This window comes from Copadichromis virginalis, linkage group LG6 (assembly GCF_057382275.1).
Source record: "Copadichromis virginalis isolate Kocher_CV1m ecotype Utaka linkage group LG6, C_Virginalis_male_GT1.1, whole genome shotgun sequence".
Taxonomy (NCBI): Eukaryota; Metazoa; Chordata; class Actinopteri; order Cichliformes; family Cichlidae; genus Copadichromis; species Copadichromis virginalis.
This window is the reverse complement of record NC_140623.1, coordinates 21,352,716-21,374,362: the sequence shown is the minus strand read 5'-3', so window position 1 is coordinate 21,374,362 and position 21,647 is coordinate 21,352,716. Positions and strand designations below refer to the sequence as shown.

Below are 21,647 nucleotides of genomic sequence, written 5' to 3'. Positions count from 1 at the left end.
AAATCCATGCAGTAAATGTGAATCTCAGGGGATTCACATTTCACAACAAAAGTTCAACTAGAAGATGCACTTTTCCTCGGTTCTCGGGAGGATATAGGTGGTAATATACAATACATTTATAGGCGTTTTAAATTTAAAAGGGAAAAAAACTGATAAAAGAAAACGAAATATTGTGAAGACGTGTATGACAAACTATCTAGAAAACGTTCCCGAACTTACGAGTTACTATAAATGCACCATAAATGGGCGGAGCCAGTGTGGCCCAATAGAAAGCCCCAACCAGAGACACGTTGAACTTTTGCTTTAGTAGACATGTCAGCCCCCAGTGCTTAGAAACAACTGACAATAAACAGTGTAGTTCCTTTGCTAGGCTGAGAACTCCAAAATGGTAAGGTTGCTGAAATTAAGTTATCGAAACGAGGTCGTGTCTGTGTTCCTCTGTGTTCAGACCCACGAGTAAGTCTATCTTGTGGGTTCTTCAGTTCGTGGCTTAGCAGTTAGCCAGTAACGCTAAAAGAGTAATTACAATCGTTGTCAGATGATTTCCCCAACCAGCCGCTGACTTCTGTCGTTTTGTGTGCTATCAGGTCGTTGTTGACTCCGAGACTGCGACCGTTCTTCGTGTCAAAGGTCTGCTGGAGTTCAGATGTCAGCTGGACAGCACAGATGGTGTGTTCAGAAACGATTTTTAACAATATGTCTAAATGTACACACACGTAAAGTTAAAACATCCACAGTCGTGGTAAGTGGTTTGCATCCATTCAGCTCGCGCATGAATGTCATGATATTTTGGGGCTTTTAATGATTTCTTGGAAGTGCTGTCTTCCGAGCACAGCACACATTTTTAAGACTTAAAAATAATAATAATTGTGTGTGTGCGCATATTTATTTGGGGGTTTTTTTCTACTAAACACAGAGTCAAACCCTGTGTGAAGTTCAAATAAATAAATACACTCATTTCATTTTTTTTTTTTTAAATAAATGGAGATTAAGGTTCTAAAATGTATTTTAACTTGACGGGGCTAAAACCTGTTACCTTCTCATTTGAGATCATGATTGATTAATAAATTGTAGTTTCTTTTTGTAGTTGTGAAAGTCAAAGGAGCTCCATGAAAATCTAAGAATGAGAATTACAGATTTACACAAGCTGAGAAGGTCTCATGGAGCCACTTCTAAACAACTGCAGATTCCATAATCATCACTTCAAACAACTGTACATAATTACATGTTATTTACATATGTCGCCACTTTGTCATGGTCTGGTAGAAGACTCAAACTATCACCCTTAGATTAGAGGAAATTGGTTAGGATGCTCAGGAACAACCCAGGAACGACCAAAGCTCAAACTTCCTATGAACTAGAAACTGCTGGAACACTAGCGTCACTGTCCACAATGAAGAGAGTTTTACATCAGCTTAGACTGAGAAAGAAGCCCTTGCTCCAAAATCGGTACCTTCAAGCTCAACTGAAGGACTATTGAAAATTTGTGGATTATGCTTTAAATCTGCGTCCGTGCCAGGAAACCAACCAGTTTAAATGAACTCTACCAATTCTGCCAAGAAGAGTGGTCAAATATCTAGACAGAATTATGCCAGAATTTTGTTGTTGGGTACCACGATGAAACTCACTAAGTGACACTTAACCAAATATTAGTGGGGGTCTATCTATATATTTGATCCCGTGTGGATTATAGAAAATGCAGTTTTTCTATTCATTTTTCCTGCTATAATTGAGTCAGACTAAATGCTATTTCAAACTTTACCCACATTACCAGGAATATAATTTCAATATACATGCTTGATGTAATGATGGCCTTCTAAGACAAAACCCCCAAACATTACTTTGGATGTCCTCATTTAGAAGATATTTAGTTAACTAAAGTAAAATGTATACATGTGTAGCCGTTTAGTGTACTAGAAACAGTAAATTCTATAACAGAGTGGCAGTAACTGGTCAAATGCAAATTCCAGAACTCAAGCCATACAAATCTATTACCCTAACGCTGTAGGAATGTTAAAGAGAAACGCTATTTTCTTCTTACAGAGCAGCTGGTGCGAAATGTCATCTCGAGAACGTTTGAGACTCTTCGCTCCCAGGTGAAATCTGAATCCTGTGTTCTGGCAGTGAGCGACAGTCCTGTTATTATATGGCCAAACAAAGATGCTTATGCCACACCTGAAGAAATAACTCCAAGTACACTATGTGAAGATATGCATCAATGGATACAGTAAGTACAGACATTATTACAGTGCATTATTTCTCTCTTGAATAGATTCTTCATCTTATTTTGTAAGAAGAAGGCTGACTGACATGCAAGAATTGAGACAATATCTTTGATTGTGGCTCATGAACAGTGGTCCCTTGTTGCACAGTGAGAGATGTTCAGAGTTGTGGACCACAGATAATTTGGGATGTAATTATAAAAAAAATGTCTGAAATTTTAGGACGACTACCACACACTAAAACTGTTGCTACCAACTAACCAACAGGAACACAGTCTTTAGTGACATATTGATCTGCATCTTTTAGTGGCACGATGAAAAAAAAAATCTAAAGCAGAATAGATGAAGGTAAAAAAAATAAAAAATGCGAAGCTAAAGTAGAACATTTAGTATTAGTATCTTGCCCGAGGATACTTTGGCATGCAGACTGAAGCAGCCAGGTTTCAAACTACCAGATACCTTCAGAGTAGACTATCCCTGAGCTGCAGCCACCCACAGCAAATTTCAGATATTATGTAAAATTTCAGACATCTGTGGTCATGTAATACATTTTATGCACTCCATACTACGAACTTTATAGGAATAAATGCATTCATGTGTTTGACACTTTGATTTGCGCTCATCTGTTTTAGTCTCTGTTTTGGTTTATAGTTTTAAATGTGTGTTTGTGTGTTTCCCTATATTGTTCTGGACCTCTTTTATTGTCATTGCTGTTTCTTTGTATTTTATTGGGCTATATTGAAAAGTGTGTGTGTGTGTGGTGGGGGGGTTGTTTTGTTTTTTATTTCAGGGCAGACGAACAAGAGAGTTCTGGGAAAAAATCATCAAAAAAGAAAAGCAAAAAAAGTTCGGTGGCGGTACGTATCGAATAATCAGCAATATTTTGTGTTCTGTGAATAATATGGAGCCATATTAAAGACTATAATCAGTTTGACAGTGATTTTTTTTTTTAAATTATCTGACCAATTTTTGTTTATAAAAGAAAGAAAGGAGAAAATAGCACTGTTTCCTGAGCCCAGTGTGATGCTTTGATCCAGTCTAGTCACAATAGTCCATATCACAGTGACAATACATGATAAAAGTGCTGACACAGTAGAGCAGGCTCAGTCCTGCTGCCACAGGCCAGGCATGCTCTGTCTTTGTCAACCTGCTGTTCACTGCAGATGCGACTTGAACCTATGCCACTGGCTGATTGTTTCAGCTCTCATCATAACGGTTTTTTTTATGTCTAGTTGTCTTTATGGCGTTTGCGTTTACCTGTGAATATAAATTCACTCTTATTCCCTTTCAGAGTGTCATAAACCTTCGTCTGATGACGGAGGTGACAAAGCCAGGCCCCCTCTCAGCCCCCATCCTCACCAAAACAGTTCTGAAATCCCACTTTGTGAGTGTGACTCTTCCACTAGACTGTGTTGTCTGCACCGGCCGCAGCGATACAATCAAGGAGTATGTCTTTTATACAAAACATCTGGTTTCATACCACTAACCAAAGCTCGTCTCTTACAGTAATATTACTTTTTGGGTTTTTTTATTCTGGTATTGCAGTGCCTGCGAGCAGCTAATTGAGGCACTAACTCATCAGTTGTGTGAGATGGAGAAAGTGACTCTTCAGAACATGAAGGGAATGACATTACTTGTTCCTGAACCGGTCCACTTCCTCCTTCCAGAACCAAAAGGACTGGTGACTGTGGTTTATCCAGTAGGAGTGCCTGACAGCCAGCTAGTAGCACAACGTAAGGTTAGTGTCTTAACATGTGCTCAATCATCCAGGTAAGGAAATCCCAAGAAGTTGATTCACTTCATCTGGATGTAGAGCTCCGTCCAGATGAACAGAATCAACTTTTTGGGAAAGTAAAGTAAGAACCGCAGACTGAACTTCTATCATCATAGACATATTAATCCCAATGAGTTCAACTTGTGCTTTCTTGTTTAAAGAAAGGACAAAAAGAATGAATGACCTTTCCTTGAAACTTTATTTTGTCTGAATAGGAGCTGCATCAGCAGTTTGAGCTACCAGATGACAGGCCTTACTTCAGAAGAGCCAACGCTTACCACTTTCCCAATGAGCCCTACAAAGACGGTTATCTCCGAAACCCTCATCTGGCTCTCACGCACCCTACCCTAGATAATGGAAAGGTATATCTAATTACTTATTTTAAATCCTTAACAGTATTCTGCTCATTTGCAGAAATAGATGAACACAGCAAGATTTTTTTTTTCTTTTCTCAAGGTGTATTTGGTCCAGGGGATCTACAGCTATCACCACTACATGCAGGACCGTGTAGATGACAATGGCTGGGGCTGTGCTTATCGCTCCCTGCAGACTATCTGCTCTTGGTTCCAGCAGCAGGGTTACGTAGAGCTGCCTGTGCCCACTCACAAGGAGATCCAGCAGGTAGTTGCCCTATAAAATATGATCAGAGTACAAGATATGCCCACATTTCCTCTTTTTTTTACAATGTTATCAGACATGTCCAAGCTGTCTGGTTCTCTGCTTTCCAGGCTTTAGTGGATGTTGGAGACAAGCAGGCATCCTTCGTCGGGTCACGTCAGTGGATTGGATCCATTGAGGTTCAGGCTGTTCTGAGTCATTTGCTTGGGCTCACTTCCAAGATCCTGTTTGTGAGGTGGGATTGCATTTCTTGTGAATGATTATGTGTTTGTGGATGATTTTAATATATCTGACAACTAATCTGCCTTCTCTGTAGTCAGGGAGCTGAGCTGGCGTCCAAAGGCCGAGAACTGGCCAACCACTTCCTCACTGAAGGAACTCCAGTCATGATTGGTGAGCTCACTTTCAAACTGTTACAGTTACATTAATTTTATGACCTCACAGAAACTTTGTTTTCTTGATATTTTTTATGATAAGCCTTATTTTTATAATTCATTATCCAAATATAGAAAAGTTACCTCACCGCAAAAACCCGAAGAGAAGCAGAAGCCCACTATCATTCCCAGGATTTTTTTGTTTGTTTTGTTTTAATTGGCAGCTTATTGATTTTGGATTTGGTAAAGAAGGGAGTTCATTATAATCAATAAACTTCATTTCCATTACAAAGTAGTGGAAATTTGTCATGAATTTTGCTGTCAGTGCATGACAACATAAAACTCACTATAAACACCACATATAAACATTAAAACATTTTTTTTTAAAGTCACATCACCACAAAAGCTCAAAGAAAACCAGAGCCTGCTATCATTTCCAGGATTTGTGCGTACAGTCATCTTAAGAATTTTACTAATTGGCCCAAAAATATGAATTGTATTCTATTGTATTCTATTGATTATGGATTTGGAAAAGGAGGGAGCTGACTATTTTCAGAAGCCTGTACTGTTGATAGCTAACATAGACAAAGCTTGTTCAAACTTACATTGCTGTTTGCTCTGTGTTGCAGGAGGAGGCGTTTTAGCTCACACTATCCTGGGTGTGGCTTGGAGTGAGACCACAGGGCAGATCCGCTACCTCATCCTAGATCCTCATTACACTGGAGCAGAGGACTTGCAGGTTATCACAGACAAGGTAACGGAAAAGCATTCACACCGCCAGCAATTCTCAGTCTGAAAAGCAGGTTCCCACACACTGTGCTGATCTTGGTGTGGCTGTTATATTTCCAGGGCTGGTGTGGCTGGAAAGGACCTGACTTTTGGGATCAAACTGCGTATTATAATCTTTGTCTGCCTCAGAGGCCGAAGGTCATCTGAGCTCCCTCAGCCTGCCAGATGGATCTCATTTCAGTGAATCATGTTCAGAAATATGGAGGAGCACTCTAACTCGCCTTCTTTATGAACACGTGTCAACTTTTGCAAACTGAAGTAAAATGTGTTATTACTGTATGTAAAAGGCTTTGGTTTTGGTTGAGTCCTGCATAAATGATTAACTTGCAGCTACAGTTGGAAGTAATGTTTGTACTGAAATAAGAAAATAGTTGTTTACTGTGCTTTCATTGTTTGACATGGTTTAATATAACAAAGGCTCATCAATTATATCAATTATGCTCAGTTATATACGTTGATCTTACTTCATTTCAAACAGTTAAACAGTTTTCTCATTGCCTTTTGTTCCTGGTGGACATATGAACCTACCATGAAAGATGGAGTCCTTGCTAAAATGCCATAACGGGCAAACCACTCATTGGTCACTTTATTAGGTATACCTGTTTAACCACTTGTTAATACAAATATCTAATCAGCAAGTTGCATAGCAACAACTCAATGTATTTTGGCAAGTAGACATGGACAGGACGACCTGTTTAAGTTCAAACTGAGCATCAGCATGGGGAGGAAAGGGGATTAAAGTGATTTTATGCCATGATTGTTAGTGCCAGACAAGTACAGAGAACGGTCTGAAAAAGAGAAATTATCCAGTCAGTGGCAGTTCTCAGAGTGAAAGTATGTTGCTGATGCCAGAAGAGAATGATCAAACTGCTTTACGTTGACAACCAAGATATGCAGAAGAGCATCTTTTATGTGTTGAACTTTGAAACAGGTGGATTGCAGCAGCAGAAGACCACACTGGGTGCCACTTTTGTCAATTAAGAACAGGAAACTACAATTCATGCAGGCTCACCAAAATTGGAAAAAAGAAGTTTGAAGAGTTTGATGTCTGCTGCAACATCTGGATGGTAGGGTCAGAATTTGGTGTAAATAGCATGAAATCATGGCTCCATCCTGCCTTATGTCAATAGTTCAGGCTGATGGTGGTGTAATGGTGTGGGGAGCATTGCTGCTGACCATGTCCATCCTTTTATGACCTCAGTGTAATCTTCTGATCAATACTTCCAGGATATGAACCAAAATCTCTCAGGAATGTTGCCAGCACCTTGTTGAATCTGTGCTACAATATTACTATTTATATGATAAATAATTAGTTGGTGTAGTCCTACATAAGACGACTAAAGAACAAACCTTACATCACATTGTACAAATATGTATTCTGTATTCATTTGGAAACAAGTTACAGTTGAAACAGAAAGAAATTAACTCTGTTTTTAATGAATAAAATACATTTCACTGAAACTAACCCTCAGTTTGTAGGATATGCAGGTATTCGTGTTTAAAAAAAAATGGTTAATGAAAAAGTTATTTGTGGAAAATGGTCCTTCTTCGTAACTGAAGTTCCAATATTAGCCAGGTGTCACAGTCAAATGGATGGTTTTCTTTCAAAGAAAACAGAGATTTATTAACTTTTTTCATCTTTTTCATACTAAATTTGCAGTTACTTATGCCTTCATTGTCTGAGTATGGGACAAATAAAGAAACCCCCCCTATTCAATCCTCATTTCTACCCATCCTGCATTGGCATGTAAATTATATGACAGTGACCAGTCACAGGTTTATACAACAGATCCCCCCGAGTGCTATTGTCCCAGGACATCGGCATTTCATTAGTGTGTGTCACTTCTTGGTCTAATTATGTTATTAAGAGTAAAACCATGACAAATTGTGATTTCAGGGGACGCGCCTCCAGATAATCCTCTTCTTGGTAATGGAGATGCACTAGGGGGAGCAGTTACTGTCGTATAATGGATCCCCAGGAGAAACTTAATGACCTCCCATCTGTTTGTCTCCAGTATCTGTCTCTTGACATGTTTCTTAAGTAGGTTAGAAATTTGTGCACAAAGATAAAAACACACAACACAGGGCAACTCTCTTTTTGTTTGTTTTCTGCATAAAACAGACAGTAAGTTGAGTGGCCAGATTGCAGGAAGTAAAGTAATTTTTATTGTCTATAAAGAACAAAACTTATAACCTCAAGAAAAAAAGGTGAAAAATATAAAACATGAAGAGACATCATTGTATTAAGTCATATTTTAGTAAGTAGACACGCATAAACAAATACAAGGGGCAGGAAGAGTAACAAACGATAAATAAAGGATAGAAATCGGAATAAAGGTGATTCAAATTCAAGTATATTATATGTCATATACTCTGTTGTCCCAGTGTATCAGTTGCATCAGTTTTGTCTTGTTAATGCGCATGTTTTCTATCACTCAAAATCATGAGAAAGAAATAATACAATATAAATTAAGTTTACCTAATATTACTCAATAAGAAACCATTTTGTAAACTGTATGTTAACTGAATTTTATCCCAAATACCTTCAAATATAACACAAATAGTTATTGTTAGATTCAGTACCAAAAAATAAATTTACTTTTGATCAGTTTAACTTACTTTGACTGAAATAATCGGATTTAGCAAATCAGCGGCTGAATTTTCGCTGTTATTGTTTTTATGAAATAATCAAACTCTGATAACCCTCATAGCGATAAAATGCTGGAGTCGACTGCTTCTCTTAACTACTGCAGAGATCTCCTAGGGCGACCGTTGCCAGGAAGTGACGTTGCGTAGTTACCAGGCACCGTGTTACTCCAGCTTTAGCCTGCTAACGCTAAATTTGTTTTTATTGCAGGTTTGCTCTGTATTTATTCAGATTCCTGACATTCTTTCTTAAGAAGAAACTTAATTCTAACGTGAAAACGGTGTGTCGTGCCTTCTTTCGTTGGGTAAGAGAACTAAGATATTCTTGGAGCTTAAGTTAGCTAAACTAAACTAATTGGATGTTACTATTAACGTTAGTTAACTGCCAGGCTTAACGTGTGTTGTTTATGGGTTAAAACACACGTGAAAGCATTATACCCACCGCATTTTATATTATTGTAGTAATGGAGATTGAAAGTGTAGGTAAACAGATAACCAATAGTGTTAGTGTTTTGGAGCTTGCTACACACTGATGGATAGATTACACAACAGTTTGCTGTTATGCCACTTTAAGCTAAATGAAACCCGGTCTTTGCACTGAGGAAAAGTGTTGAAGAGGCCACTCTAGGGGGACCAACAAGCGAAATGTGGGGCAAAGATTTTATTTATATGTGACAAAGCTTGCTAAAGCTACACGATAGTATAACATGTATTATCTAACCTCAACAAAAACACACACACACGCACAAACTATGCAGATGTCTTTTATTGACTGACCGTTACTGTATCTGACACAAAGGATTACATACACATCATTGGCCTGAATATCTTGGTAATTTGGGGCTTTTAATTAATTTTTGTGGACTGTTCTTTTTCCAGGGTAGAATGATTGTACAGCTACATCTTTAATTACTTTAGTATTGGGTCCATAAGTTTGAATTTAATTTGGATTCTCTAATCCACACATCGTCAAAAGTATACATGTAGTCTCAAGTGTATACATGCACCCCTACTAATATTTGGTTAATTGTCCCTTAGCAAGTTGCGCCTGGAGCACACATCTTTGGTAGTCATCAGCAACTTTCTGGCATAATTCTGGGTGTGTATTTGACCACTCTTCTTGGCAGAGTTAGTAGAGTTCATTCAAACCGGTTGGTTTCCTTTATCAGACCACAGCTTTTAAGCATGGTCCACAAATTTTGAATTGGAAGGCCATTCATGAAGCTTAGTGTTAGCCTGCTTCATCCAAGCCAGTGTGTGCTCAGCTTGCTGGAACAAGATGGTTCAAGTTTGAACCCTCTAGCTGCTGATTTGAGGTGAAGTTGAAGAATTTGGAGGTAGTCCTCTGTCTTTAGTATTCCATCCACTTTGTGTAGTGTGGCAGTACTACTGGCAGCACAACAGCCTCGGAGCATCATGCTAACACCACAGTACTTGACAGATACTACAGTTTGAAAGCCTCACCTTCATGCTACCAAACATTCCTCTTGTCATTGTAGCCAGCTAGCTCAGTGTTGGTCTCATCTGACCATAAAATTCTTCTCCAGAAGGCATTTATTTTATTCCTGTGGGCAGCTGCAAATAATAGTTGAACTTGAAGGTTTCGATGTTGTAAAAGGGGCGTCTTTTTTCATTGGTGCCCTCTAATAATCCTTTAATTGTCTCAAAAGGGGAAATTTGGTACATGGTCATGTAAAACTCTCTTCACTGTAGACAGTGGCACTGGTGATCGAACAGTTTCCAGTTCATGGCAGGCTCGAGCCTTGCTGTTTCCTGGGTTGATAATGAACATCCTCACACAATTTCCTTTCACTTGATGATCATACAGCAGTTTGAAGTGATGATCTTCAGTTCTTTAGAAATGCATTCAAGTTCTGTAACTTGTGCATATCAACATTTCTCCATCGTGTGTTTTCACTGAGTTCACTGGACTGTCCTATTGTTCTTGTTCTTGTTTTCATGGATTTATGCAGTGTTACCTGTTTTATATTGCAAAAAACCTTTAAAATTCTTAACCTTTATTTTGTATTTCAGTATGGATCCTTGTTTGCACATGTCTGTTTAAACCACGTTTCTTGTGAGGATGTTTGTAAGCTAGAACCACATAAAATGTGGAACATTGTCTCAATATGTGGGACAGTGGACAAAGGATAAAAATGCTGTGCAACCCAACATAAAAAGGGACACCTGGCCAATCATTTCAGTCTTTGAAAGCAGTCACTCTAGCAGGTTTTGCTAAGTTGTTAGCTGTTATGTTAAATAAATGGGTTAAAAAATTACTATTTAGGTATCTCACATTACATCCTTACAGGTGTGCAGAGGGGAAATTGCCATGTTCAACCCCAGTGAACTGGAAGGTGAAGTGGATCACTCGTTTTTCGACAGCGATTGTGCTGAAAGCAGCACAGATGCAGAACATAAGGTGGAGAAAGGTTTGAAGGCTGAGAAGAAGATCTCAAAAGCACATGATAAGTTACATGCAAAACACAGAGAGAATTATCGTGGCGATCTGTCATCAAGGAGTGATCAGACAAGAAAACATCTAAAGCAAGCGGAGACCTATAATAGGAGCAGTAGATCATCCGTTTCCACTACATCGGATAAAATCAGCAATGAAAGCAGTGATAGTGAAGATTGCGCCAATTTAGAACCTAAAAGGTCCAGTAGAACATTCATGGCTTTACTGGTTGAAGCCAAAGAGGTAGATAATACAGATGTTTACATTCAGAGTCCAAAAGAGACCAAAGGAGAAGCATTACCATTCAGTGCCAGCTCTAAAAGGAGAAATAAACAATCTCCTAAAAAAGTAATAAGAAATTTGCACAACCAAAGTCCTTCAGCTCCTCCAAGCAGGTCTGAGAGTCCTTCTCTTTCATCGACTGAGACCAGCACAGATGCAGACTCTGAGGGCTCCTATAGCAGTAGCAGTCACCAGAGCAGCTTAGAGTCCCCTGCCCTCCCGAAAACAAGTGCAACTTCTTCTTCATGTCCAGGAATAAGAAGGACCAGAGTAGGCTCAGCAAGGCCTCGTGATTTTCCTGTTCTCCATACGGCAGACTCAGATGATTCAGTGACAGATGTGACCCCACTCTCCTCACCTGACACCAGTCCTCTTCAGTCACTGGACTTGAATGTCACAGAGGTCGAAGAAGAAAGTCATAAAGAGGAGCAGCCGCGGCAGAGTGTGCCCTCCAGTGGTCTTAGAAACATACAAGATGATGACTCAGATCAGGATGTGGATGAGTGTGAGTATGGTTGAGCTTTACGTTATAATAGTTGTATTTCTAAGCCCACATGGAGTTATGCCCTAGGCCTCTTTTCACAGCAGTCATTTTGACATGTCGTAGAAGTGTAAATAGATGTTTAATTGGTTAAAGGTATTATGGGAACATTTCCTTTATTACGCCACACTCATTCCAGTGAGACAGCATGCATTACTAGGGACAAGGCCATAATTAACCTACAAACACATTTCAGAATAGCGGCTATGAAAAAGGTCCATTGATGTGGTGAAAATGACATAAAAAATTTGTTACACTTAAAATTGCAGTCTAAGTATAAAAAAACACTTCAGTCCCAAACCTGAAAAATAGGAACTGTTGCATCAACATGCATTTCATTAAAGATTTTAGCTGGTAAGTGTAGTGTAAGCTTTATATGAGCTTCTCTCTCTCTCTAAAACAGAAGTTTATTTCTCCTCCGTGAGTTCAGTAAATCAGCTTTTTCCCCAAAGTAATTGTAACGTGTATGAAAACAGTTGTCCACACAAAGATTTGTGAGTTTTAGTTGAATTCTGCTTCACATAAAAATCTTTTTCAAGGTTTTCTCTTTTAGTTTCAACATACTGCTGTTTTTCAAAATGTAGCTCAGAAGGGGTTTGCACAGAGTGTGGTTAACATTGCAGAGCAAGCTCTTTTGAACACTGATGAAGAAATAAAGTGCACAAAAAGATTCCACTTCACTTATTTGTGACTTTTCAAAATGTACATGATGGAGGTTGCAGAAATGTAGCTCAAGAATATGGCTCTTCAAAAATTCAGTTTTTCATATCAAAGAACCCAAACTTATATAAGCAGCAGAAGTAAGTACAATTTTATTTATACAGAGAAATTCACAACAAAAATGCTAAAACCTAAAAAACAAAGACTCAAAAACAAGTTGGAAAAAGATGCGTTTTTAGCTGTTTGCAGAGGATGTTCTGATGTACTGATGTTTGACCTGAGCATCAGTACAACAGAACATTTTCCACCACTAGCACAAAATGTGAAACTCAAATTATGATACAACTGTTTGTTTTTCCTTTCAGGCTCTCTCAATTTAGAAAGTCAGCTTGGAAGAAAACTGGTCTTCCACTATCCTGGAGGGAGAAACAGGAAAAACTACTCCTTCAGCAATGAGGAGGTTCGGCGCATTGATTTAGAGAATCAGCGACTACTTCGCGAGCTGTCTCGCCTCTCTCCGGGTCCCAGATCGGGAAGCGCACCAGTGAAGAAAAGCCACGGGAAAAGTAACTCTCCTCGAATTCGCCTCACTCACAGTGCAGTGAACAGGCAACGAGAACAGCAACGGATTGAGCGGGAGAACCTGGTAAGTTTCACTTCTTGGGTCAAAACTCAATCCTTGATTTGCTTAATTGTTTTGATAATAGGCGGTCTTAATAGCAAGAGAAACATTTGTGATAAACTGAGTAAGAAATTAATTTGCTTTTGTGTTTCTTTGTCTTTTGCAAACAACAGAAGAGTTTCACCAGGCGACAACTCTTCACCCACTAATGTATTGAATTGGATGATTCCCCCCCAACTAATTCTAGTATGTAATGTTGGGGAAAAAATTACTCCTGTGTCCTTGCAGTATACTTATAATCTGTAGAAAGAAATTCCAGTTTTCAATCATATAAATATATTTATCCATCCATCCATTCTCTTCCGCTTATCCTTTTCGGGGTCGCGGGGGCACTGGGGCCTATCCCAGCTGTCATAGGGCAAGAGGCGGGGTACATCTAACTGTTCTTCCCTCTCAATCAACTTTTGCTAGTGTAACATGTTTTTGAATTGACTTTCAATTGCACAGCAGCATTAGCTGCTATAATAGCATTGTTATATTGCTTTCATGTTTGTTTTTCTTCAACAAATTTTTAGAAAAGATAAGAAAATGTATTTTCTTATCTAGTTTTTCAAATATCTCAAAATGCTTATGGTTGAAAGCAACTTTCTTCAATATGGTTTTGAGGAGAAATACTGTAAAGAACAACACCCCTAACAGAAGTTCTCAAAACTAAGAAAGATAATTATTAACATGAGTGGATATCAAAAAGAGCAGAGAGATTTAATGTTGCTGTGAACAGGCTTGTCACTCTGCGAGAGATCGTGTAGGTTAATAATATGTAAATCACTCAAAAGTTAAGATGTAAGTCAGAAAAGTCCCAAACAGAAACCTTAGGACTGGTTTTGAGGTTTCATAATTCAAATGTAATAATTATATTTCTTTTCTTGTTGGATCTAAACGTCTATAGGTGTGAAATTAATAGAATAAAAATGACTTTTAGTTTGCTAGATAGGGTCAGAGTGGCATTATTTTTTGTTAGGGGACGTCTAAATAAGTCTTTTTGGGTTCCTGTTCTAAAAACAATCTTTTCTTACTGTATTTTAAATTCTTAAAGAGACTGTAAATACAACATGTAACTATAGAAGTTGACTTTTCCCACTAGACTTGTTACTCAAGTTGGTAACTTCCTTGAAAACCAGTCTACATGTTACTGTATTGCATCCTACTTTTTAATTATTTACTCTTTTTTTTTATGTTTTTTACGTTGCCTTTAGTAAACTATTGAAGAAACATAAAGAAAACATTTTATGAAAAAAAAAAGAAGTTTCCTCATAAATACTTTAAGTAGAGAACAGAATAGAGAGAATAAAGAATAGAGATGTTTTGATTTGAGTTTAGCGTCAGTCCAAGAGTGCCACCTCTGCAAACGTACATGGAAAGACTTGGACAGATGGCAGCAGGTGGCAGCCAGCAGCAGTGCCGCAGACTGACATTTGACAGAGTTCAGTCTCTGCCGCTTTAGTCTCTCATCCCATATATTGACTTATCTTGGCAACATTTTTTATGTCTACATGCAGCACAGTTTCAAAAGAGGAGATGGGGAAGTAAAGACATATTAATTATTGGTAGCCAGCCAAGGCACTGGTGTTACTAAGTGAAAACCTGACTTCTTTTCTACTCATGTGTTCCTGTAATAATGATTATATATTTTTTAAATTGATCCCTAATGTTGCTGCTATAAGCCAGAATGTTTCTATGGTTTTAAGAACAGACTGTCCTCTCTCTTGAGCCCATCTCTCTGCGTCAGGAGTGGTTTTCGCCTTCTCTATTCTTAGAGATTAGTAATTGAATCTGCCCGTGTGATCAGTGTATACACCCCACACATCACACATGTAAGACACCTCTGGCAACCACAAGTAGTACCACTTCTGTGTATTTCAAGTGCTAGTTTACCCTCTACACATAGTATTCTTTCAAAGAAATTATATACACTAATAATAACAATAATAATAATAATGATAATACAATGGGTACATTTTCATTGAAGATGTCTCCTGTAATGCAAACATTAAAAATATAGTAGGTGGTAATTCTGGCTGTATTTAGAAGCCTGCAGTGCCTTTTCATGCCCTCTGGAAGACTTTTGATCTTCAGCACGAAGGTCTGGTGATGCTTGAGCTTTTTCCTCATCACACTGCTTCATATGGAGCTTTTGTTCACTGAGAGATTACAGCAGACCCTGCGTGTGGGAGTGCATGCGTGACATTTAGCCACTTGTCTACACTGATTTGCTTCATGCTGTTTTGTTGGGGTTGCTGTGTACCTTTCGCAAAGTCCTGGTGCACAGCAGTTGGTAAATTGTTGACTGGTAAATTTGACTTATTTAATAAAATAGTGACTTATTTTTAAGAGGTAGATTGTTTTAAAATACATCTTAGTGTATGTGCTGTTTTTTTATGTATTCATTCTAGCCAAGAGCAAGAATGAATATAATCAAACCAGTCAAATCAAATAATAAAAAAGTAATATTTAAAAAAATATTTAAAAAAATAAACTCTTACCATATATTTCTTTTGCACGGTGTTCATTTCAGGTTGTTTTATCTATATTTACTGTAACTGTGCTGCGTAGTTTAAACTACGGAAAAGAAATAGTAAAAACTTATATGTGATTACTCATGAAAGTGGCCACTTTCGCATTACTTTCATACATTGTTTTAGTAAGTATCCAAAACATACAAGTTTCATTATATAATTTTTCAAGGGATCTTATATCTGTTTTCACACTTATATGCTTTTCATACAAGTTTCACACAAGACAGATACAAACTTTGTAAGATTTATATATATCTTTTCCATATGGGTTAGCTCAAGAGTGTCACCCCGGTTTCATCTAAAGTGGACATACAGCACTTAAACTGTTTGACCACCTAAAAACAAAGAACACAAATATTTTAGAAATCTGTCGAAAACCTGTTTAAAACTTAAAATTGCTCAATTCACTGAATTAATGTTTAATACAGAAACAGCAGACTAGACTTCTCAAAGAAGTCTGAAATGAATCAAGCCTAATATTCAACTTTTTCTGCTGAGTATTGCAAAAAACCCCAAACAAATGGTAATTTAGCTTGTTAATGAAAAAATAATCATGTACTTTACTATTTGTTTCAGCTTTTTTTGTAAAATGGTAAATTTAAAAGTTCATGAAAAATAATTATTATATTTTAGACTTAAAAATGTTATTTTAATTAAAGAGCTTGCACACCAGCTTGATGTTGATCTAACCATTACCTAAACATAAAAAAAGTATTTTGCCAATACAGTAGTTAATTTCAGGCAGCTTTGGCATAACCCTAACATTGGGTGGTGGTCTAATACTTTTGTTAAGCACTTCAAAGAAACAATCTCACTGACTTAATGTTTAAAAAAACAACAACAAAAAACAAACAAAAACCTTCACAAGTTGATTACACTAAACATCAGTGGGCCTGATGGGACGTATATTTGGCATCATTGGTCTATATCACATACAATATTACAAACTGTGTGTATTTTTTTCTGTCAGTACCTTAGGTCCAGTACCAAAATTTGAGTTTGAAATGTAGTTACCTCCCACAGTGGTGGGGGAACAGTTTACTTTTACAGTATTTTTGGAGTATTAATGAGGTAAGAATCTTTCTATTCCTCTCAGGCTTTCCTGAAGAGGCTGGAGTCTGTGAAGCCCACACCTGGCCTGAGGCGCTCAGAGCAACTGGCAGACTATCAGCGCCAAGCCGGATACCTGGGAGGTTCTTCATTTCCCATCTGCAGGTCCACCACAAAGAAAGATCGATCTAGCAGCAGGACTACCTCCGGTTGGTGTCTTACATCTTTGGTTGTTTTCCAACAATTTTAATTTTAAGTACTTTGGTTTAGATAACAGATATGTACCTTCTAGTACATGCTATATGCTCCTCCAGTTACAGTTTGTCATACTGCAATTAAAGCACAGCTACAGAATATTAATAATAAATAAAAAACCTTTGCATGCAGACCTCAGTGTTTTTGTTCAACGAGCACACCACCTGCAGGAGTGTGTGTGGGGAGACATTTGGAGAAGCCTGCTGTTATTTGCTTGTGTTGCATTAATTAAGGTAGAAAAAGGCATTAGCATGTGGTACGCACTCATGTCAAACTGACGGCTGCAAATTTATCTCCAGATGGTTGCAAAGACTGGATTAAAGAGAACGAGAAGACTGTAAAAAGCAGCTCTTAACACTGCTATGAAATGAATTTCATGGCTCAGTAACTGACAAACTGTTTCTCCTCTTAACACCTTTTTGTCTTTTTAATGTTTGTGTTTCATTGTTGCTTCCTGGTGTTAAAATAACATTTGAAATAATTAACCAATAACAGATTCCAACTGTCATAAAACACGTGTGTGTGTGTGTGTTTGCCTGATTGTTTTTAAATACAATTTCAAATATGTACATATTTTCTTAGCAGTGTAATAATGGTTTTTAAAGTTGTGCTATTTTATGATTAAACTGTAATGATAAGCCTGTAATCAGAGAGCATGTTTCTGTTATCCACTCAGCAGGTCCCAGGTCAGTCAACTCCAGGGCATCACTCCCCTCCACTGACTCCAGCAGCAGACCTTCACCCAGGTCAAAAAAACCAGGTGTAGCGCGGGCAGCATGGTGCTGAGAGCGCTGTTTAACATTTAATCTGCTAAAATCTGGTTTCTGTTATCCATATTCAGTTGATATCTTTGCATCGCAAAATATTAAAAAAGGAACAAAGCTCAAAGGTTCTTGTCACGTAAATGTGTTCAGCATACTTTCATCTGGCTTAATCAACTCTTCAGTGATTTTCGTGTAACCATGCTTATCCATTATAAACATTTTCTTTGAATCTGAAATATGGTATGTGTGGCTTCCACAGCAGTGTCGCAGTACCGAAGTTAGCTGCACAAGCAGAAGATATTGTTTTGTTGAAGGTATAAATGTACAAATTATTGTTTATTATGACTGAATTTCAGTTCCTATAAATGTAACCTTTTTTTTTTACATTGCTTGATTAAATGGGATACACAAAAAATTGTGTTTTTAAGTTATTTAAAGGTTTACTTGTTTATATTTATTCTGTTTCCTGTTAACTAAAGCTGTTTTCCCACCAATTAACAGTGTACTGTTTTGCATCTTTAAAGATGCAAGTTTTGTTCAAATCATTCTTGCTGGAAGATGCATTTATTAGCTTTTATCATGGAAGACAATCGATGGGACAGCAGAAAAAAATGGGTGTAAATAATACATTGAAAAGTCGCACTTTGCTGCTTCACTTCTGAAGCATTGTGTATGTTGGCTTGGTGTCCATGTGGGGAGTTAAACAGAAAATCTAATATGAAAACCAACAAGACTGTGACAACAGTGCATTCATCAAAAAGACTGGACTGTTAGAATAATACGTTTTTATTCTTAATAAAATAATTTATGAGGATCAGAGTGGTCACAGCATAACACATGGGTCTCCTCAACTTGCTTCACAAACTTACTAACATGGGAAGCATGACCTGAAGTGACATCATCATGTGCGTCATCACAAAATCTCCACCTGCTTGACTTTTACTGAACGACTGCCTGTTGGCATGTCCTAGATGGGATATATACACTTTTGGTTCACCCACCCTCCTTACCTGGGCTGTCATACTGTAGACGCCCACACTGTAAATTCACCAAGCTGTTATCACTGTATCACCAGAAATAAGACTTAAACAAAGTAAAGGGTTTCCTTGGGGATTGGTTGAAAGTTTAGTATGCAAACTTCTTGAACTCATCGTAAAGCACCAGCACAAAGGCACCACCCATGCCTCTGATCACGTTAGACCAGGCACCTTTGAAGAAGGCTTTTGGTCCCTCGTCCTTGATGATTTTCTTCCAGCAGTCGATTGTGCCCTTGTACATGATGTCAGCTTTGGAAATAAAAAGAGAAGAAGACAACGGACATGAATAATGTTGCATAATGCCCTCACATGAATGCTTAATAACTGTGCAATAACTGGGCCAAACGAATCGAACATGGTTTCACCTCCTTTGCGTCCAGACTGCATCATCATACGACGTCTGACTGTATCGAAGGGGTATGAGATGAGACCAGCTACAGCAGTGACGGTTTGGGCGATCATCCAGCTGACGATGATGTGCGTGTTCTTGGGATCTGGCAGCATACCTATAAGAAGCACAAGTTAAGTCACCCACGTGTAAAATGCACATGTACACTGTTAATACATTCTAGTGTAACAGCTGTGCGCACCTTTAGCCGTGTCGAAGCATCCAAAGTAGGCCGCTCTGTAGATAATAATACCCTGCACTGACACGTTGAATCCGAGGTAAAGACCCTTGAGCCCATCGGTTTTGAAGATCTTGGCAATACAGTTTCCAAGACCAGTGAACTCTCTCTCTGCTGTGCCCTTGCCGATGTCTGCAGCCAGCCTCGTTCTGGCGAAGTCGAGAGGATACACGAAACAGAGCGAAGTCGCACCAGCGGCACCACCAGATGCCAGGTTGCCAGCGAAGTAACGCCAGAATTGTTTTTTTTGATCCACGCCACCGAGGAAGATCTTCTTGTACTTGTCTTTGAAGGCGAAGTTGAGGGCTTGGGTTGGGAAGTAACGGATGACATTGGCCAGGTTGCCTCTCCAGAAAGAAATGAAGCCCTGTTCCTTGGGGATTCTAACCACACAGTCAATGATTCCCTTGTACTGTGTTTCTGCTGTGATCTGCTTGCTGGCATGCTGGACCTGCAAACAAAGCATAAAAGTTCTGTATTGGACACACGTGTGCCATAGTTCCATGTAAATGTAAACCTTGACACGACAGGGACCATTTTTTCTAAATAGTATGCAATATTTGAGCAAAATTTTAATTTTAAATACATCATTTTGGTATTTACATAATCTTAGACTACTATGTTTAATATTCTCCGGACAGACATCATGTAGTTGTAGGCCCAGCAGAGGCACACTCCTGTCACTTGAGACCTCACTGTGTATTAGATTACACACTTCAAGTTAAATTTAGCAGTCCACTTTCACTGACTATTGCAGCGGTCATCTGTAATAATAAAGGATTAATTAACTTAATAAAAGCACAAACAGCATGATGAACTAGCTACTTATGGTCGTTTTTCTGCAACGCTTATTAGGAGGGCTTGCCACCCTTACTGTCACCAGAAGAATTCTGCGTAACTTGGCGCGTAAAACTATTTCCACATCAATCCATGACCACGTGCCCACTGGCATTACGCACGAGACCAAATGAGTCCAAAGGGCCATTTCTTTCTTGAAAAACAATTCTTGTGTTGCATTTTGTGTTTGAGTTATCGCAGAAGCCCCACAATTACGCACGCTTTACGCAGACATGCGACCGTGCCAGAGGCAGCAGTTGGTTCAGTCATTTTACCTGCAGCAACAGCTTGACTCTCTCAATGGGAGCGACAGCTGTTTTGGAGATGGCAGCGGCGATGCCACCGGCCAAAAAGTCTTTCATAAAACTAGTCACCGCGTCCGACATGATTGGTTGTTTCTTGTGGAGATCCGAGACTTCTGACTTTTCCAAAAGTGGCCAAGATCCTCAAGGAAACCCTACGCTTCTCCAAGTGGACGAGGCAACCCCCATGTGTCTTAATATATGCGGGGCAATTATCGCGAGAATCTTGAGTGATGGATTTACAGTTGGTCGAACAGATAAACGAGGCCGAATAAATTTCCGAGGTTAAAGTTCAACTCGTGCGCCATGTTTCTGAAGTCAAGAGTCGGCCTACCCGGGGACGTTTAAAGGACACAATGTGTGTAATTTGATAATTATTAAAAGTCAGATGTCACTAATCCTTATGATGGAGAAGTCCTTTATCTAAAGTCCGACTGGAGAACAGCTTTTGCATTCTGTCTACACACACTTGTGGGGTTTATTGAGTTTCCAGAAAACTGAAAAAAAAATCTGTCTTTATTAGAATAATATTAAGGTAACAATTAAATTTCATAGCGTATTAAATGTGTATCATGACTTCAACCCCAGTATGACATTTACAGAGAGCTGTGTACTCTGTAAATCTGTAAATCTCATGGTGTAATTTTTATCCAATGACTCCAGTTGCTAAGGCCTCGGGAAACCTAAAAGAACATAAAAGAGATTTCTATCTATCTATCTATCTATCTATCTATCTATCTATCTATCTATCTATCTATCTATCTATCTATCTATCTATCTAAATACAATCTGTTCTAGGACAGGGCAAGTGGATGGAACACATATTTACTGAAAAAAAGAAGAAGATTAGAATGATTTTTGTATCATCACACTGGCAGTTTTGTCGCATATTCATTTATGATAAATACAGGGAGTGCAGAATTATTAGGCAAATGAGTATTTTGTCCACATCATCCTCTTCATGCATGTTGTCTTACTCCAAGCTGTATAGGCTCGAAAGCCTACTACCAATTAAGCATATTAGGTGATGTGCATCTCTGTAATGAGAAGGGGTGTGGTCTAATGACATCAACACCCTATATCAGGTGTGCATAATTATTAGGCAACGTCCTTTCCTTTGGCAAAATGGGTCAAAAGAAGGACTTGACAAGCTCAGAAAAGTCAAAAATAGTGAGATATCTTGCAGAGGGATGCAGCAGTCTCAAAATTGCAAA

General features: G+C 38.5%; 3 protein-coding genes across 6 annotated transcripts; 2 read left to right on the top strand and 1 right to left on the bottom strand.

The window, feature by feature from the left end:
- The first annotated feature begins 270 nt into the window (after positions 1-270).
- ufsp2 (ufm1-specific peptidase 2) lies at positions 271-7,243 on the top strand. Of its 2 annotated transcripts, XM_085459226.1 has the most exons (12): positions 272-388; positions 588-669; positions 2,044-2,227; positions 3,013-3,079; positions 3,514-3,668; positions 3,768-3,960; positions 4,212-4,358; positions 4,453-4,617; positions 4,725-4,849; positions 4,931-5,007; positions 5,618-5,742; positions 5,838-7,243. In XM_085459226.1, the coding sequence occupies exons 1-12, from the start codon at positions 386-388 to the stop codon at positions 5,922-5,924; spliced, it is 1,410 nt and encodes a 469-aa protein (XP_085315352.1). In that variant the 5' UTR covers positions 272-385; the 3' UTR covers positions 5,925-7,243. The 2 variants fall into 2 exon arrangements, with proteins under 2 accessions (XP_085315353.1, XP_085315352.1); XM_085459227.1 differs by lacking the exon at positions 5,838-7,243 and having other exon boundaries at positions 271-388; positions 4,935-5,007; positions 5,618-5,682.
- A 1,299-nt stretch (positions 7,244-8,542) lies between these two features.
- Positions 8,543-18,058, top strand: cfap97 (cilia and flagella associated protein 97). Of its 3 annotated transcripts, none has more exons than XM_085459224.1 (5): positions 8,543-8,728; positions 10,735-11,668; positions 12,730-13,010; positions 16,659-16,821; positions 17,547-18,058. In XM_085459224.1, the coding sequence occupies exons 2-5, from the start codon at positions 10,756-10,758 to the stop codon at positions 17,651-17,653; spliced, it is 1,464 nt and encodes a 487-aa protein (XP_085315350.1). In that variant the 5' UTR covers positions 8,543-8,728; positions 10,735-10,755; the 3' UTR covers positions 17,654-18,058. The 3 variants fall into 3 exon arrangements, with proteins under 3 accessions (XP_085315350.1, XP_085315351.1, XP_085315349.1); XM_085459225.1 differs by lacking the exon at positions 17,547-18,058 and adding an exon at positions 13,160-13,232 and having other exon boundaries at positions 16,659-16,724; XM_085459223.1 differs by having other exon boundaries at positions 8,544-8,728; positions 17,544-18,058.
- A 341-nt stretch (positions 18,059-18,399) lies between these two features.
- Positions 18,400-20,624, bottom strand: slc25a4 (solute carrier family 25 member 4). Its single transcript, XM_085459228.1, has 4 exons — positions 20,407-20,624; positions 19,259-19,745; positions 19,034-19,174; positions 18,400-18,917 (listed from the first exon to the last, which is right to left on the bottom strand). Exons 1-4 carry the CDS (start codon positions 20,515-20,517, stop codon positions 18,757-18,759), a joined length of 900 nt encoding a protein of 299 aa, XP_085315354.1. The 5' UTR covers positions 20,518-20,624; the 3' UTR covers positions 18,400-18,756.
- Positions 20,625-21,647: the final 1,023 nt, after the last annotated feature.